The 16,719-nt window shown below is 40.7% G+C and overlaps 1 protein-coding gene and 1 long non-coding RNA gene across 3 annotated transcripts in view; one reads left to right on the top strand and one right to left on the bottom strand.

Moving 5' to 3' along the window:
* Positions 1-6,108: 6,108 nt before the first annotated feature.
* On the top strand, positions 6,109-6,607 carry LOC108501696. 2 transcript variants are annotated; one of them, XR_001876260.1, is made up of 3 exons: positions 6,109-6,220; positions 6,332-6,396; positions 6,495-6,607. It is a non-coding gene; the product is annotated as an uncharacterized LOC108501696 (long non-coding RNA). The 2 variants fall into 2 exon arrangements; XR_001876261.1 differs by having other exon boundaries at positions 6,128-6,220; positions 6,335-6,396.
* An 8,994-nt stretch (positions 6,608-15,601) lies between these two features.
* LOC108501700 (nucleoporin-like protein 2) overlaps positions 15,602-16,719 on the bottom strand; it is a 6,614-nt gene continuing 5,496 nt past the window's right edge. The window contains exons 6-7 of the mRNA XM_017823848.1: positions 16,521-16,605; positions 15,602-16,376 (exon numbers count right to left, since the gene is read on the bottom strand). Of these exons, the coding sequence (XP_017679337.1) occupies positions 15,766-16,376; positions 16,521-16,605 (696 nt within the window). The 3' untranslated portion in view covers positions 15,602-15,765. The remainder of the gene's footprint in view (positions 16,377-16,520; positions 16,606-16,719) is intronic.

Raw genomic sequence — 16,719 nt, 5'->3', positions numbered from 1 at the left:
GAAGTGAAAAGTGACCTTCAAACACTGTGGTTCAGCACAAGTCTGCTGGGGAGAAAGGAGGTTTGAACACTCATTCCCAGGAGGGTTTTGAGAACCTCCAGAGGAAAGCTGCTGACAACAAATGCCTGTTAATTAAAAACAAAAATTTATCAGCCTAAAAACAATAAAGTTGGTTAGGATGGAGTTTTTTGCCATGTTATTTGATACATGAAATTGTTACATAAATTTTGAGTGACAGTCTCAATTAGGACCAGCTGGTGGAAATTATTAAACATGTTGTAAATAGACTTCAAAGGCACTGAAGATCAGGCCTGTGGTTGGAAGAATCCAAAGCCACCAGGGCTGGGATAATAACTAAAAGGTGGCTTTACTGTGATGCTGCGGTCCTTCATGTTCTCCCTACTCAGCTCTTGGGCCTTGGACTACACATTCCTGCAGGACTGAGGTAGAAAATGTTTGGGTCTGCTTGTGCTGTGGCTGCAGCCAACAACATTTACAAGAAAAGAGGAGAGGAGGAAACCATATAAGAAGAGAAGAAAGAGCTAGGAGGAACAGAGGTGTAAAATAAGTGAAAATAAGAATAAAAAGCCAAGGAAAAGTATGATAAGTGAAGGCTGAAGAGACCACTTGGAAACTGAACTGACTTCTCCAAATGTCCCAGCCATAACTGACTGTGTCTGCAAATGAGCCTATCTGAAACACTGAAAAGTTGTTTGAAACTGGTGGAACACCACCAGATCTTAAATTAACCTTATACTTTTTACATTATTATTCTTGGTCTCTGAGAAACAGCTTTGCAATTTAAACAACTGAATTGAATTGTGCAACTACAAAGGAGAAAAGGTTTAAAATATACCCTAAACATTCTCCTAGCAAAGAAACACACATTCAGGGAGATTTAGGGCTTCATCTGACAAAGAAGTGCGTGGGCAGGAAGTGCTTGGTATCTCACAGCTTTAGTGCCTCAGTTATTAAATCTCATTGAGGAGATACACATCTCTGCTACCTGAAGGCCTGTCAGATGACAGGGTGTGAACACAGCATATGTACCTGCATGTCCAGACTGACAGAGCTGGCATGCTCACACTGCTATCACACTGCCATCAATGCAACATGAATACAGGAATTGTTAATCACTGCTCACTAGAACTTAAAAAAAAAAGGAAAAAAAATGGAAAGGAAAAAAAGAAGAAGAGAGAAAAAAAAAAAGAAGGGATTTGAAGAATGAACTTGGCTTTTAGCCAAGATAGCAAAGGAAAATGAGACAATCTTGTTTTGGCAACCAGGTATGTTTAGGTAAATGCTGTCTGCCATTACCAGTGTTCTTTCAAGGGAACTCTACTTAAGGCTGGACAAACTCCCTTTCTGGGAAGAAATCATCTGTGTCTCACTTCACATGGGACAATGGCCATCAGCTGACTGAACTGAACATGTAAACAAAGCTGCCTCAGTAGTCTGCAGTTCTTGTTGTACCAGAAAAAAACCCTCCTGATCAGTTTCTGGTATCATCAGTCTCAGTTTATCACTAAAAAATGCATTAACCCTTGCTACTGATCAAAGAGGCTTTTAGTAATGCTAGTACCTTTATTTTTTGCTTTTGTAGTAGCTAAAGCTGTGCATTTTACCATTTTTTATGGGAAGGTATTACCTTGCAGTCATACATTTCTACAAATTCCTGTGTTGGAATTGGTCATAGAATCATATAATCATAGAATTTTTAGGTTGGAATAGACCTGTAAAATCATTGAGTCCAACCATTAACTCAGCACTACCAAGTCCACCATGTCCCCAAGTGCCACATCTACATGTCTTTTAAATTTCTCCCAGAATGGTGACTTGATCACTTCCCTAGGCAGCCTGTTCCAATGCTTGACAACCCTTTCTGTGTAGAAATTTTTCCTAATATCCAATCTAAAATTGTTTGCAATCTAAAGATCGTTTCCAAACTTGGCATTTGGTGACAGTACAGGAACACAGAATGACCACAGCATGTCTGAGGAAGCTGGGGTTGTTTAGCCTGGAGAAAAGGAGGCCCAGGGGTGACTTTATCACTCTCTACAACTACTTGAAAGGAGGTTGTAGTGAGGTGAGGATCAGTCTCTTCTTCCAGGTAACAACCAACTGGATAAGAAGAAATGGGCTTAAGAGGCACCAGGGGAGGTTTAGATTTTTTTGTGATACAACTTATTTTTGGCCTGACTTCCTCTTAAGGGAAGGCTCGAATGAGCATGCCAGCTCTCTGCTTTTTTAGGGGAGTCTCTCACTGGTCCCTCCCTACAAATGCTAAACTCTCTGCTTAGTCATAGCCATGTGTGTGACAGTGCCCCAAAATGCTTCATGAAAGTACCTCGTGGGGAAGATAGGGGAATCCAAGAAAACATCTGCAGAATTCGACAGCAGCAAATTCCCACAAGAGCTCAGCCTTGAGATTCAAACCCACAGAGTGCCCCAGTCCACTCATCCTGCACAGGTGGACTTGGCTTCCTTGCTCATGGAAGTGCTAATTCGTGCAGATGACCAGCAGCTGAGGACAAAGCACGAGAACAGATACTGACCCTCAGACTGCACCACACACTTTTTTTTTAGAGGTGTGTAAAAAAGCAAGTTTGTTCAGTATCTCTAGGTAGGCTGGTTGGGGTTTTTTAACTATGATGACAGTGAAGGAGGAGATGTAGCTATCCTGATAATCCCAGTGCTCTGTGGTGGTAGCCCGCAGTCTTCCAAAGCCTCTGTAAGCTTCTGGCTTGCTCCATGTGCAACACTTTCAGTGTTACAGCTGCCACAGTTAAATTACAATCTGAACATTGGTTTTACTCTACTACTTTTCTCATATTGATTTACTGAATTGTTAATGATGTGGTTTAGAGTCACCATGATTCATCAAGACACAGACCTCTTCCAATCAGAAGAGCAGATAATGCTGTGAAGATACATGATTATTGCGGCATGAGACCCATATTTTGCATCATATTATAATGAAATCAATTTGGGCCTCCCTGTTGCCCAGAGGTATTAGATTTTGGTATCATTCAGCTCAAGAGAGCAATCAAATTTTTGCTGAAAAGTTCTTTTCTCTAAAGATATCTAAAGATATTCGTTGATATTTTGGCTAGGAAAAGAAGAAAAAGTTCTTCAAAAAAAGCGATCCAGAAACAATAAAATCAGTAAACCTCAAACAAAAAGGTGACCTGTCAAAGTGAATATAGTTAAGAAGAACATCTGAACATCTGCTATGTAATTACTTCAGTGAGAGGACACCGAAGGAGAAGTAGTCTCACAGGTAAAGCTCCTTTAAAACTTTTCTAAGAAACAAGGTAAACTGAATGTACTCAATTGTATCTTATTACCCTGTATATGCCATGTTTCACTTATTATGGGCTATGGTTATGAGTTCACCACACAAGCTCAGTTGTTTTATGGTCCAGTGAAATTGCCTTGACTGCTTGAAATTAACCTCCACATTTCCCTGAAATAGGACTCAGAATTAATGAAAAAGCTGGCAGCTGAACTTCAGCATAACATACTCTTTAATGTGTTAACATCAAAAAAGTGGGCAAAATGCTGCATTTTTGCACTGTATTCCCACTGACTCATGGCAGTAATTCAGAGAGTAGTCTCTTCCACAGAGGTTGGGCCCAGCAGTGAATATACAGGCAATAGAGACAGGAGAAAAAAGATTATTATATTACATAGCAACCAGCTTTCTATGTAGAAGCCCAATTTAGTAACATTTATGGCATAAAAGGAAGGCAAAATCTGGGCTAGTGGAGCTATTGTGCTCCTAGTGGTATGTTGGTGTCACCCTAGGATTTAAATCCACCTGGATCTGCCTTCTGTGGCTGACAGCATTGAGGAAGACTCATTTGAAGTCCTAGAGGGAAATAGAAGGAAAAAGGTCATATGGGGTTTGGTTTGGGTTGGGTTTTTCCAAGTTTGCCTGCTGCCACTTGCACAGACTGGTCATGGCTTTCTGGGGCTGTGGGTTAACAAGTGAGGCACTAGAGGAACAGTCTGGCTGTGCTGTAACTTGCCCATTCCCACACATCCATCACCACATTGACTCGTCTTTGGCTGCTGCAGAGTAACAGGTGGCAGGATCAGGCCCTGATGCCACAATAGAGCACTGGCAGGGCAGAGGAGGACACTGGTAATGCGGCTGTGCAGCCCCCAAATCAGCATTTTGGCAGGGTTACTGCCCTGGCCCATGGCTGCACGGACTCCTGCTTGTGGAAACTTCAACAGGAACTGCTTTTTCACTGGGACAGAAGTATATTTTTAATGTCCTTATCCCAAAGGCATTACATAATAATCTTTAACAGTTCTGATCACATGTGGGCAAGGAAATACATTAAATATATAAGAGTTAGTCTTCTGAATTCATCTTAAATACCAATATCCTCTATTTATATGATTGGAGCAGTAAATTTGCACTGGTTCTGTTCTAAATCTACACGGGAATATGGTTATTTTATTTCAGCTTTCTGTGCCAGTACTGGGAAATCTAACATGGCTTTACTGTGTGAGAACCAAAAAATTGATTTAATACAGCAGCCTACTTGCAATCCTGGGCTTAAGTGAAATACTGTGGGTAAAATCTGTCTAGCGTGTGTCTAGCACTGATCACCAGATCTATGAGCTCTGCACAAGAAATACTATATAACATGACAAGAATCATTACAGAAAATGTGTGTGCACCATGTAATAGAAATATTTGCTTCTTAGATCTATAATTTAAACTATCTCCCCTAAAAGAGCAAAATAGCTTAACAAATCTTCCCTCAGCCACACTGCTTAATTGCAGCTGGTTTATCAGAGCACTACTGTACCCAGTGGCCTGGGAGGAAGAGAAAGCTCTTTAGTGCCTAATATAAGAGGTTTCACTGCAAATGATTCAGACTGCAAAAGGTTCAGTTCTGCTGTACATGGAAAGAAGTCAAACAGTTATTAAAAAAAATTTAGATCCAATGTGTGGTAGTTGACATTCTTCTCAGTAAGGAATATTATATCCAATCTGAACAGTCTGAATTTAATCCTGTACTGTAAGTATCTGACATCAAAGTATAAAAAAATGGAATAGTCCTGCAGAAAAACTAAATAAATGAGAAGTGTAAGTGAAGAGGAGAAAAACAGATTTTACATTTAAACCTCTATAAATTTACATTGATTTTTCATCCTGCAGTTGTGGTGAGTGGTGTTCAAATTAAGGCAAAATAATATGTTTTTATAAAATAAGAATAAAATGATGAAATGAAAATAGATATAATTTGATCTTTTCGTTCCCAATTGTTTGCTACATTTCAGAAAATCTAGTTCTTCTGTTCTTACAAAATACAAAATAACTTTTGAATACAAAACTGGTTATTGAATGGTGTGTTGTAGAATGAAAAATAAAAACATAAGAAAAGTAAGTATTTGCTAAGACATAGAGGCCAAGGAAACCCAAGCTGCAAATAATTCTTCAGTGAGCAATTTTCTTAACAGTAGAATTTCCATGGATATTCTGATAACAAATAAAAACTACAATGTATGGGTGCTGAGGGCAGATTAATTACTAATAAATGTCCATGTACTTGAACTTTATTCAAACCGAGAAGTTTAATCAAGACATTGATGAAAGTTAGGAAATGTAGTTTATAGCCCAAACAGCTATATTTGTTTTATTTAGAATATAATGGGAAGTCAGATCTTCTTTACCTTGCCATGCTGTTTTTTGTCTGGGATGAAACTCAAAAGTCTAAAACTGGGAGCAAACGATTAAACTGTTTACCTATTTTGACAGCTTAATTACTAGATTTCACCCAGATACACACTTAATGTTCTCTTCCCCTTCTGTGCCCAAATACTTTTACTTTGAACATAAAGATGTTTACATTTTTAGGCAGAAGTAATCTTCTGAGTAGCAAAACTCAGCTGGAGGTCACTGATCAGCAAAAAAGAGCCTCCCAGTGAAAATGCCAATTGATGCCCTTTGCTGCGATGGTGTTGCTGCTTGGCAGTGGAGTGAGAAGTGGCTTGGCAGTGCTGGGTTAAACACTGGTCTTGATGATCTCAAAGGTGTTTTCCAAGCTAATTGGTTCCATGGTTCTACAAGTAGAGAGCATTGCTGAGGCATCATGTCACAGGGCTGGAACACTGTCAGCAGCAGCCTCTTTTCAGACCAGTATTTTGCATGGATATGGTTTCCACCAGTTCCTCAGAAGAAATTCAGCTCTGGGTTCTGGTAGATGTCTTTACCTGATAAGACATCTCAAAATTTTCTCATAGAACCACAGATGAACTATCGCAATAGTGAGATCAGTTTATTTGCTTTAATTTTTTGGTTGTGTCTTAGCAGCACAAAAGGGAGTTACGATGCCTATCTCCTCATCTAACTGAAGCATTGTAGAAAGCTTCATGGTAGGTGCTCAGGGCCAGGTGACTTAGGAGAGAAGGGAAAGAGAATTTTCAGAAGAAAAATGTTCAAAGCATAACTACTATCTTGGGCTGCTTTGCAGAGGGTCTGCAAGACAGGATTCTTCATCATCCTCTCCATCTCAGGTGTGCAAACAAGAGAGCACAGTGAGGTGGGGTGTTCCAAACATCATCTGCAGCTGCAAAAAAGATACATGAATACAAAGAAGGCGACTTCTTTGGCACTCTGCTCCTTGGGTAAATAATTTACTTTGCTTTCTACTAGTAAGGTAGAAGAATCAAGAGAAGGGAGAGTTAGTAATACTTTAAGCAAAATGAGCACTGCAAGTACAACAATATGTAAAATATTGTGCAACTGTATATGCAGATATCAATGACCACCATTAGCGCTCTGCCCACTGTGCTGAGGAATGGCAGTGTATTTCTGACCCTGCATATCCCCCTAGCACCAATACCCTGTTAAAGATGTACTTGCAGTGACTGAAAACATTTGAAGGCAACTTTGATTTATTTTTTTAATTCGTATGAAATGGGAAGATTCTGAAAGAAAGTGATTGAAGGTGCCATTTTATTTCGGTGAGCAGCCCACCGAAACATCGTAAAGCAGCTCCCCTTCCCTCTGGATAGCCCAGCATGGTCTTCCCAGGAGCTAATACAGTCTCCCTGGGATAGACATGACACTGACGACTGCTCCTTTGTTTAAGTAGCTAAAATGTTTCTAGCTATCTAAATTCAGTGGAAACAGAACACTGTATGTAAATCACAAAGTGTTTAGTTAAGAATCGTCTGCCAGGTCTCTGAGGCTCTTAGAACCACAGCAACTTTAAATAAAAAAGTAAGAACAAACTGCATTATGAAATATTTGAAGTCAAATGTAGCAAGGCTTAAGGACATTACTTGAGTGTCCTGAAAAGCCCAGGGAGGATATTTACCCTGCTCTATAGTGACAAGCTTTGGACTTCAAGTGACATTTGTTAGCAAGCTTCAGCATGGTGTGTTCATGCGGATGGAAATTAAAAGCTCCAGAAAATACAATCTCATGGAAATCTTCGCTCACATTACAGAACCTGACTCTTATCACAACTGTGTACTGAAAGCAGAGGGACTTGCAAAATCTGTCTTTTATTGATCTACAATGTGTTTTATAGTTTTCATTCCTATAGTATTTGAACGCTTTTCATGTGTTTTCGGATTACACAGAACTCTCTCACAGAATATATTTGTAATAGATACTATTTTTAAATTGAAAAAAAAAAACTTTCCAGTTATTTACAACAGAAGAAAGAAGATTTCCTGCTGGGTGGGGACCAACCAAGTCATCCAGAGCTTTGAGATGGCTTCTCCTTAAAACAAGCATCTGTGATACACAAGAAAGGCTTTGGTTCTTAAGAGCTCTTTCTGGTTGGAACATAAATGGGAACTATTTGCTATTTAAATAAGAGCAAATATAGACTAAGACAAAGCAGGCAATTTAAAAGGGACTCTATCCCTACTCATTGCATTCTTGTTGAACGGGTTCTTTTGCTACGTCTCACTTTAGGGCCATTTAAATGGCTGTAAGGGCCATAGTAATGTCTGTAAGAGTCTGTTTCCCACTAGTGACCTTTGATTAAGTTCCTTTCCTAATCCCAACTCTCTTGTTGTTTTAGAAGTCAGTCCTCTAATGCTTTTGCAGAAGGTTTTGTGAAAAAAGGGATGGACACGTTTTTTGCTAGTAACAATTTACAGAAATAGTACTGAGAGCAGGCAGATACATCTTCAAGATACATCGCAATCTTTAAGCAGAGATTTTAAATTCAGTTAAAAAATTACTAGCCTGGGCGATTATAAAGAACAATCTGGGAGACCAGAAGGGTATTTAATGCTATTTCTTATGTACCTGCAAACCATTGAAAGGAAGCAATTTTGTACCAGTGTATGTAACCTTTCATTTACCTTTACAGTCTCCAAATAAGCATGTATTAATTTAAATTCTAATAGCCTACAGCAGGTTTTCAAATTGAATAGGGTGAGAAATTTTAAAAGGTCAGAGGAATAAAGACAAGACTTATCTGGTTAGCTAAAAGGGTTCCTTTGATGTTTATATCTTCCCAAGTTTCACTGCAATTAAGAACTGGCAAAACAGACTTGCAAATAGAACCACTTAGTGTTAGTACCACAGCAGTATTTAGCAGGCATAATCAACTATCACTGCTTTGTGCTAAGCATTTCATGACCATATAATGATCAGCCAGGTAGCCAAGCACCAGCATTGCTGGAGTGTTTTCATGTGCTCTTGTGATTCTACGGTATGGCCTTGGCTCAGCCAGTCTTCTACCGAGCCAGCTTTGGTGCCCTGGGAAACACAATCCTACTTAGTACTTGCCTATTATCTATACAATTCATTAATTGTAAGCAAAGATTGCTCTTGTATTAACTCAGGCTCTTGTGGTAGCCATAGGGCCAGCAGGTAATCTCTGGTGGCTGCCAGTTTGGCCAATACAAATAACAACAGTTAGGAGGCAGGAAGAGTGTGGCAGCAGAGAATAAGAAACATAGTTACACCTTTTTTTATGTGATTGGAGTAACACTTTGGTGATCCAAGACACAAATCTCGGAGACACCTACGTGCCACAGAGAGGAGACTGGTGCAGAAGGAATCACAGACAGATGATCAGGCAGTATAATCAAAACCATGCGGTTTTTTTTAGGAAAACTGTTAAAATTGAGTGGTTTGAATATAAACTAGAAATATCATGCATTGAACCTCAGCAGTTTTCTAACTCCTGTGCACTACATCAGAAACTCAAATTGGTATTTGGGAGTCCTGCTTACGTAGGGAAATTTTTAGATGGCTAACAGCCAGCATCACAGCCCTGGGGCATCTTTTCTAGAGATGTGTCCACACTGAGGGTCTGTGAGAGCTGAGCAGGGCATGTAAGATGCGCAGTGTGCACTGGGGCTTCATGGTTTTTGAGTCCCTTGGCTGACCTCCAGGGATGCGTGAATCATCAGGCTCAGTGTCAGAGGTGGGAATTCTGTAAAATGCAATTTATTTCCTCTTCCTGTACATCAAGTGCTGCAATATATACAGACTCCTAAGTAAATGATTTTGGATACATAGCTATAAATTACAGCTACACACAATCCAACAGTTTTAAAACAACAAAAAAACACCACATATTGTTCTCATGTACTCTTTAGTTACTTTATAGGACTCCCTCTGTTTGTGACTGTTTCTGTTATTGTTGGAAGAATAAATCTTCTCAAAGTAGATCGTCGTAAGGATGGAATCTGTCCAGTGACCACTTAAGTAGAAGTTTGCTGCCAGAACCAGTTTATTTCAGCTGTGATCATGAAGCGTCTTATGTGCATTTATTTGTTTGTTCTCCAGTAGTATCTTTAATATTGAGACACTCTACTAATTTCTTTAATGTTTTCCAGTATTTTTCCAAACGGAAGTAGATAAAGACATAAGAAAAGGGTTTTTTTCAGCACAGATAGGACAGCCTTATATGTCATCAGGTGTCCAACATACCTTGGTTACCTCAGTACGGACTTATTATCGGCACCCAGATGTATTTCCTTCTGCAAGAACTGACTTACATTGCTTGTGCTCTTTGATAGTCGTTGCTCTGTAGTTTTGCTATGAAAAGAAGGATGGACTTGTGATTCAAGCATATAAGCAAAAGTTAGGGTGTCCAGGTTTTTTTCCTCTGGCAGTGTCAGGTATTTCACCAAACTTGTGAGTATTTTGTGCCTCTTTTTTCCTCCTCTTTTCCTCATCCTCTGTACAGCAATGCTCAGAAGGGAAAAATAGGAGAAAGTTACTCCAGTTGTTAGCAGACAGACAACTGAGCAGCTGTTAGCAGATGAAGTACAGTCACTACTGTGTGGAGGTCCAGAGGCATTTTCTCAGGTGTACAACCTCCTTCAGGGTTGTACATCTGATGAATGACAAAATGGTGGTGCCACCTCTGCCCCTAGTGCACAGCTCAGGACAGAGACCATCCCTGTAGCTCCCTACTGAAGGGGTAGGCAACTAGAGGATATGCCAAATAGGAAGGTACATCACTGTATCACTGTTCTTTAGGACAAAAGAAACCTTCTGATGTGTTTCAGACAAGTGTCTAGAAAACCAGAAGCAGTTTCTTGTTGAGCACAGGGGGAGCTTTAGTACCTCTGAGTTTCTAGGTGTCCTCCTCAGAAGCACAGGCAGAGGCAGCTTCTGGGAAGAACAGGCAGGTGGAATTGACCAGTGGTTACAGAGGATGATTAAAGGTTAACTTGGATTCATTTTGCTAGAAATATCGGGTGATATGGAGTTTGAACATGTGAGTAAAGGGCACTGATGAGACAGAACCTTGAAACAGCGTCAGCTGGAAAGACAGGTCATGCTGGAGCTTCATCATCTCCTTGTGGGGTGGCTTGGAGGTGTCAAATCATGAATATTGTGGCATCATGTGAATTCCCATGTAGGCTTCAGGTAGAGGCACAGAATTCTGGAGAGGAGGGGTTTCTGGTGGCCATTTTCATCTGCAAAACCTGCACGAGGAGGTCAAGGGAGTCATGACTCCCTGTATGCAAAAGAGGGGAGTGGGAGGCACACAGGGCAGAGAGTAAAGACATCAGTCTCCAGAAAGGTAGGTTAGATAGAGACAGAGATGTCTGAAGCAGACTCCAGGCAGGAGGATCTGCAGTAAAATTTAAGGCAACCTTATCTCAAGGCAGGCAGATCTGCCTGCAGGCTGGGTCTCTCTTTTATGCTTGGCCAAGCTCCTAGGGTGAAGTTTGAGTTAGTGCTTCACTTTGCAAGGACCTGTTGGTCCCCAGCCCTGTGGGAGCTTCTGAGCAAACACACAGGCTGTGGAAGAATGCTGAAGGCTCTCTTCTGCCCAAAGAGTTTATGTATACTGAATACAGAGGGTTCTTCTCCACCTCATCTTTTGTCCATTTATCATACAGAAACAGTAAGTGATACCAGGCTTTTCTTTTTTTAATTTATTTTTTATTTCTTGTAATGCAACCCATGGTTACAAACTGCTGTTTCAGTTTTATCTTATTTTAGTTCTATTTCAACACTACAGATACTTCAAGAGAAGCCCATACTTGCAGAGGTAAACTACAACGACAAAATCTCATGTGCCTATAAAGAGTGCTCTAAAACCAGAGTGCATTACAAGCCAGTGCTGCACAGATGCTTGTGAGACTGAGAAAAACAACAACAGAACTGGGTAGACAGAAAAGCAAAGCTATCAGAGATCAAAACTGTACCTCATTAGTCTTCGTTTAAAAGTGACGTGACGTGGTTTTACATGCACACCTGCAAATGTTGCTCATTTCATTCACACAGAAGGGTGGATTTATTTTGTATAATTAGACCTAATCTAATTACTTGTAGGGCATATGCAACGGGCATATTTCATGTGATTTGCAAAGATAAGGCTCTGTGGAAGACTTGCAGAAGCCTTACTTGATGTTGACTAAACAGCATTTAGTTTGCTAAAAACCCACTGCCATAGCAAAACAGAAATTCAGGTACAACAGGTATTTTGAAATACCAGATCGCTTCTCTGATTACTAATATGCAACTAGCAGTATAACAGATCTGCTTACTAGAAAAGGAAAGGCATAAAACTTGTTTCTTATGTCTCTCATGTGACATGGTAAGAACAAACCCTACTGGCTGTGAAGGAAAAACAAAGCAATCTGCGTACCCAAACAAAAATGCTGATCAGCCTGCTGACATTGTTGTCTTGTTGTTCTTGCTCTTCTTCCCTCCATTTTAAGACCTGTTTTTGTTCTTTTGCAGGAGGGTAAGTCCCACCAAGGAGCCTGTTGCGTGACACCGTGTTGTAAGAAGGTGCCTAGCTTTATTCTGCAGACAAAATCGAAAATTTGCAACAGCATTGCAGATTAAACAAGCATATTGCCTAAGGCGGAGCTGCTATGAACAACTCTCTGGTTGTTTTTTTTTTTTACTTAGCTATTCTTAACAGGAAAACCAGGCAATTGCAAGTGAGAGTTTCAAGGCAAGTGTGAGTTTCAAGACCAGGAGGCATATTCACTCCCAGTATTAGAGAGCTAATCTGCCTCTTTAAACTCAGTGGAAAGAGGGTCCTGCTTTATGGCCAGCCCCCTAAATCATTCCCAGGAGAGATGGCAGGCACACACAGCTCCCTGCCCCAAATGCTCAGCGTTGCACTCTGTCACTCTCTGCAAAAGTGTTGGTGTATTTTGGTTCAAAGGGAAGGGATCAGATCTACTTCTTCTGACTGCTGCATCTCTGAGAACATGAACTGTTAATCCTGACAGGTAGGGATTTGATTCTAGTGTTTTATTTTTGGCTTGGCTAGATCTTAACAGAGGTAGAAAAGGACTTTCCCAGGTGGAAAACTTCCTGTCTAAGACTTCTGTGAAGTAGCGCAATATTCTGGTTACTACAATGCCTCAAAAAGTCCTGTTTCCTCCTTCCTGAGAGGGTACCCTTTCAATAAGACAGTCGTTCCATATCACAGTCTCTGCTTTCACCAAGCAGAACTTATTCAGCTCTTAAGTTCCCTCCTAAATTCTCATTTCCAATGGCTTTGCTTGCTTTCTGAAACTCCTTCTAGTCATCTCGCAGGTCTCTGGCAATTGCGTGCTCAGAACTAAGCGCATTACTGCAGCTGTCGGATATTCCTACAGCTCAAAATACATTTTACTGATCTGAACCACCAGGACTTCATATATCACTTACTCTCAGCACCTTTCAACTCTACAGTTTGCTCTGTCTCTCTAAATACTTGTAGTCCAGATTCTTCCTTCAGCTGCTGGCTTCTATTAGGTCAAATATAATTAGACATCTACTTAAATTGTCTAAGTACAACCTGTGGCTTTCTTCCTCCACTATTGCCCAGTTTCTCTCTATTCTCTGCATTAGGACACGGGAGGTGGACTAGAAACAAAAAGCGTTCACTCACTTGTAGATGTTTCTGATTAACTGCTAACCCTAATCACTGTCACATAAACATCTGACACCTCCTAAATGCCTGTATCAAATGCCTTACTGAAAGCCAGATGATCTGTCTTTATAATCTCCTCAAATTATTTGTAACTGTTAACAAAGTACTTCTGCTCACTAATATATCTTATTTCCTCAGTCTACTATCACATCCCTTGTGTTCTATCACTTACCTGAGTAAGTGATATCACTTACCAGAACTGTAGTAACTCCATTAGCTGATTCCCTTACTGACCAGTACAGCAAATTGCCTGGACTTCCTCTGTGCTGCAGTAAGCTCACATTTCACAAATATTTTCTTACTTGCTTTTATCAGTTACCACATTACATCCTCATTGATTTTCAACTGTCCCTCATTTCAAATATTTTTTAAACAGATTTCCACCATTTCAGAGTTATCAATCTCCCTTCAGTGCTCCTGTATTAATAGGGTTTTCATATTCCTTTCCCTCCCAGGCACATTTGTGAAAGCTCTTCTTTCCTCAGCCTTCTGGTTAATTTATTGTTGCTGATGCCCTTAGCTTATCCTCTGAGGCTTAAATCTAGTCAGTTGGTTATTTGCAGTCCATCTTCCTTCATTCAGTGTAAAGCTACCATGCCACTTGCCACTGCACATTGTGAAACTACAGAGCACATGGCTACAGTAATGCTTAACTCTTAAGACATAATTGTAATGCTCTCTGAGGTTCACTTTTTTGATTTTCCTTCTCAGCTGCTAAATCACATTTTGAGATGATAGTGCTGCTAGTATCACTGGAAGGAAAAAGGGCAGAGCATTTGTTAGATGCTGGGTTGCTTCCTCGGCTGGGGCAGTGGAGGGTTTTTCTCCTGTATACAGCCAGTCTCAACTGCTACTGTCTGGGGATTAATCCACGATCTCTTGAAAACAAAAACTTCAAATCATTCTTCAAATTAGTTGTTTGTACCACACTCCAGGAATTTCAGTGACTCATAAATCCTCATAAATCAAAGCAAGGGAAGTACTTGAAATGCTCATGTGGAGCTTAAATGTTCTAGCCTATTTCACAGACCAAGATTTTCTGCTAATCAGGACATGTTACATATCTTTGCTTGGATAGTCACCTCATATTTCCTGTTCTAAATCAAGGTGCAGTAAGTGACATCTATGAGTCTGATGCCACCCTATATGTGTTTTTATATGCCAGACCACAATATTATGACTTTCTGGAGAGCAGCCATATACCAAACAGCAAAACAGTTGCAAAAAGGAGAAGTTAAGAAAAATGAAAGGATTGTAGCTAAAAGGAAGATATTATTTAGCCTCCTTTGTACTTGCAACCTACTTTGAAATCAAGTATACCAAAAGCAGAACAGGATGAACAGGAAAAAAAAAACACAGTGCAAATATTGGGGCAGATTTCTTCAGTCTAACAAATTGTTGCCTATTTTCTGCAGTTTGGTGAGCCCCCTAGAGCAATACTATTGCCTTCTTTTCCATCCTATCCTTATCTCTGCTTCTGCAGCCAAATATATAGCTTGTCTCTTGCCAGGTAAGTCATATCACACTGCTCTCTGCCATCTTTTCAGATGCTCAGACGCCCATTTGTGAAAACACCAGATCTTACTATCCCTGAGTCTAGGACATCCTCTGGAAGATTCCCCACTCCTGCTTTTAGAGTATCTTAGTAACAAAATGGATACCTTAATATCATGACTTCAGAAAAGGTACTGCTAATATGCGCACCCATCAAGTTTTGAGAACCTGACAACAAAATTCCGTAGGTTCACAGAAAGGCAGTTTTGTAACTGCTTGCAAAGTTTCATCTCAGAGGTGTCAAAATAGCAACCCACAAGCTCTTTCTTCAGGATGAATGCTTTCAGGACTGTCCTCTCCCAGCTGTGTGACATTCATACCGGCATGGTGACCTCAAGCACAACTACTCACAACAGCTGAATTGCATCAACTGGCACAGGGAAATGACTCCTGGGGGACAGAAGCATCTGGCATGGTACAGACCACACAGGAGCCCTCCGTCTCTCTCCAAACACAACTGTCCAAGGCTGCACGGACCCTTTGAAGAGGCAAAAGACAAGGCTGTCCAACAACAACCGATCTTGCAGTGCATCTGTTTCCTTCTAGCAGTAGACTGTGAATACATGACTGAAACATTCTTTCTTTTGACACAGCCCTTTTATACAGTGTTTCACCAGAATTTCACAGGACAGCATATAGAAGGGAACATTTCATTTTAGTTTCAACACTTAATTTCTTAGATGTAAAAAGTCCATCCAAAATAACCAAGAAATGACAAAAATACAGTGTTCCAATGTTTATAACGGGGGGTTTATTCCTGCAGAAGACACTTGAGAGAGGAAACAAAAAGTAACAAAATGGAAGCCTTTGATTTGATTCAAAACATGTTACTTCTGAATAAACTTAAAAGGTCATAAGCATTTAAAAGTTCTAATGGGGGTGGCTTAAGAGGAATCTTTCCAATGGTGAACTCCTTTGCTTCAAACTGTTGCCACTCTTCAGCTGATAATTCGCTCTTGGGTGTAAATAACTTCTCTGAGGCGGTGGTGCTGGTGACTGCAGCAGACGCTGAGGTGACGTGATGTCCAGAGGCACTGGCAGTCTGTCCAAACAAAGCACCACTTGAAGGTGAGGCAGAAGTGGCTGTGGCTGCATTAAAGGCTCCGAAGGCTGGGAGCGGAGTGGTGGTGCTGGAAGAGTTCACAGCAGCAGCACTGCCAAAGCCCGAAAACCCAGAAGTCCCAAAGCCACCAGCTGTTGCAGCTGTTTTAAAGGAGAAGGAGGCTGCAGATGGAGCTGCTGGGCTGCCAAACCCAGCAGGCTGGGGTGCACTGGGAGAGGATGTCACCCCAAACGCAGGAGCACTACCGGCAGCAGAAGAGACCCCAGCAGCAGGGCTGGTTCCAGACGATGAGGAACTGATAAGGCTGGAACTGGCTTTAAAGGAGAAACTGCTGGCACTGGTACTGCTGCTGCTCACAGGAAAGCCTGCAAGTACAGAATTGATAAAAAATATTACAATGGGTACCCCAGTAATATTAATATTAAACCACTGCTGCATTTCAAAAAATGCAGCAGCAGAGAAACTCCAGAAAACATTTGTATCTGCTGGTTCTTAGGGCAGGAACTTACTTGAGAGCCCAAAGCTTGATGTTTGCTGTCCTCCCAGTCCAAAGGCAGACGATGGTTGGGTGTCCGTGTTCTTGAAAGCAGAGAGCTGAAAAAATTCCAAAGATGTAAGTGAACACTAGATTCCAAAACAGGGAACTGTCTTTCAGTAAATACTTGAAGCAAAAATAGAGCTGCCCAGTCTGACATGGATCACTGTCAT

Source organism: Lepidothrix coronata, unplaced genomic scaffold (genome assembly GCF_001604755.1).
Source record: "Lepidothrix coronata isolate B3197 unplaced genomic scaffold, Lepidothrix_coronata-1.0 Scaffold106, whole genome shotgun sequence".
NCBI lineage: Eukaryota > Metazoa > Chordata > Aves > Passeriformes > Pipridae > Lepidothrix > Lepidothrix coronata.
This window is presented reverse-complemented; position numbering and strand designations above follow the sequence as displayed.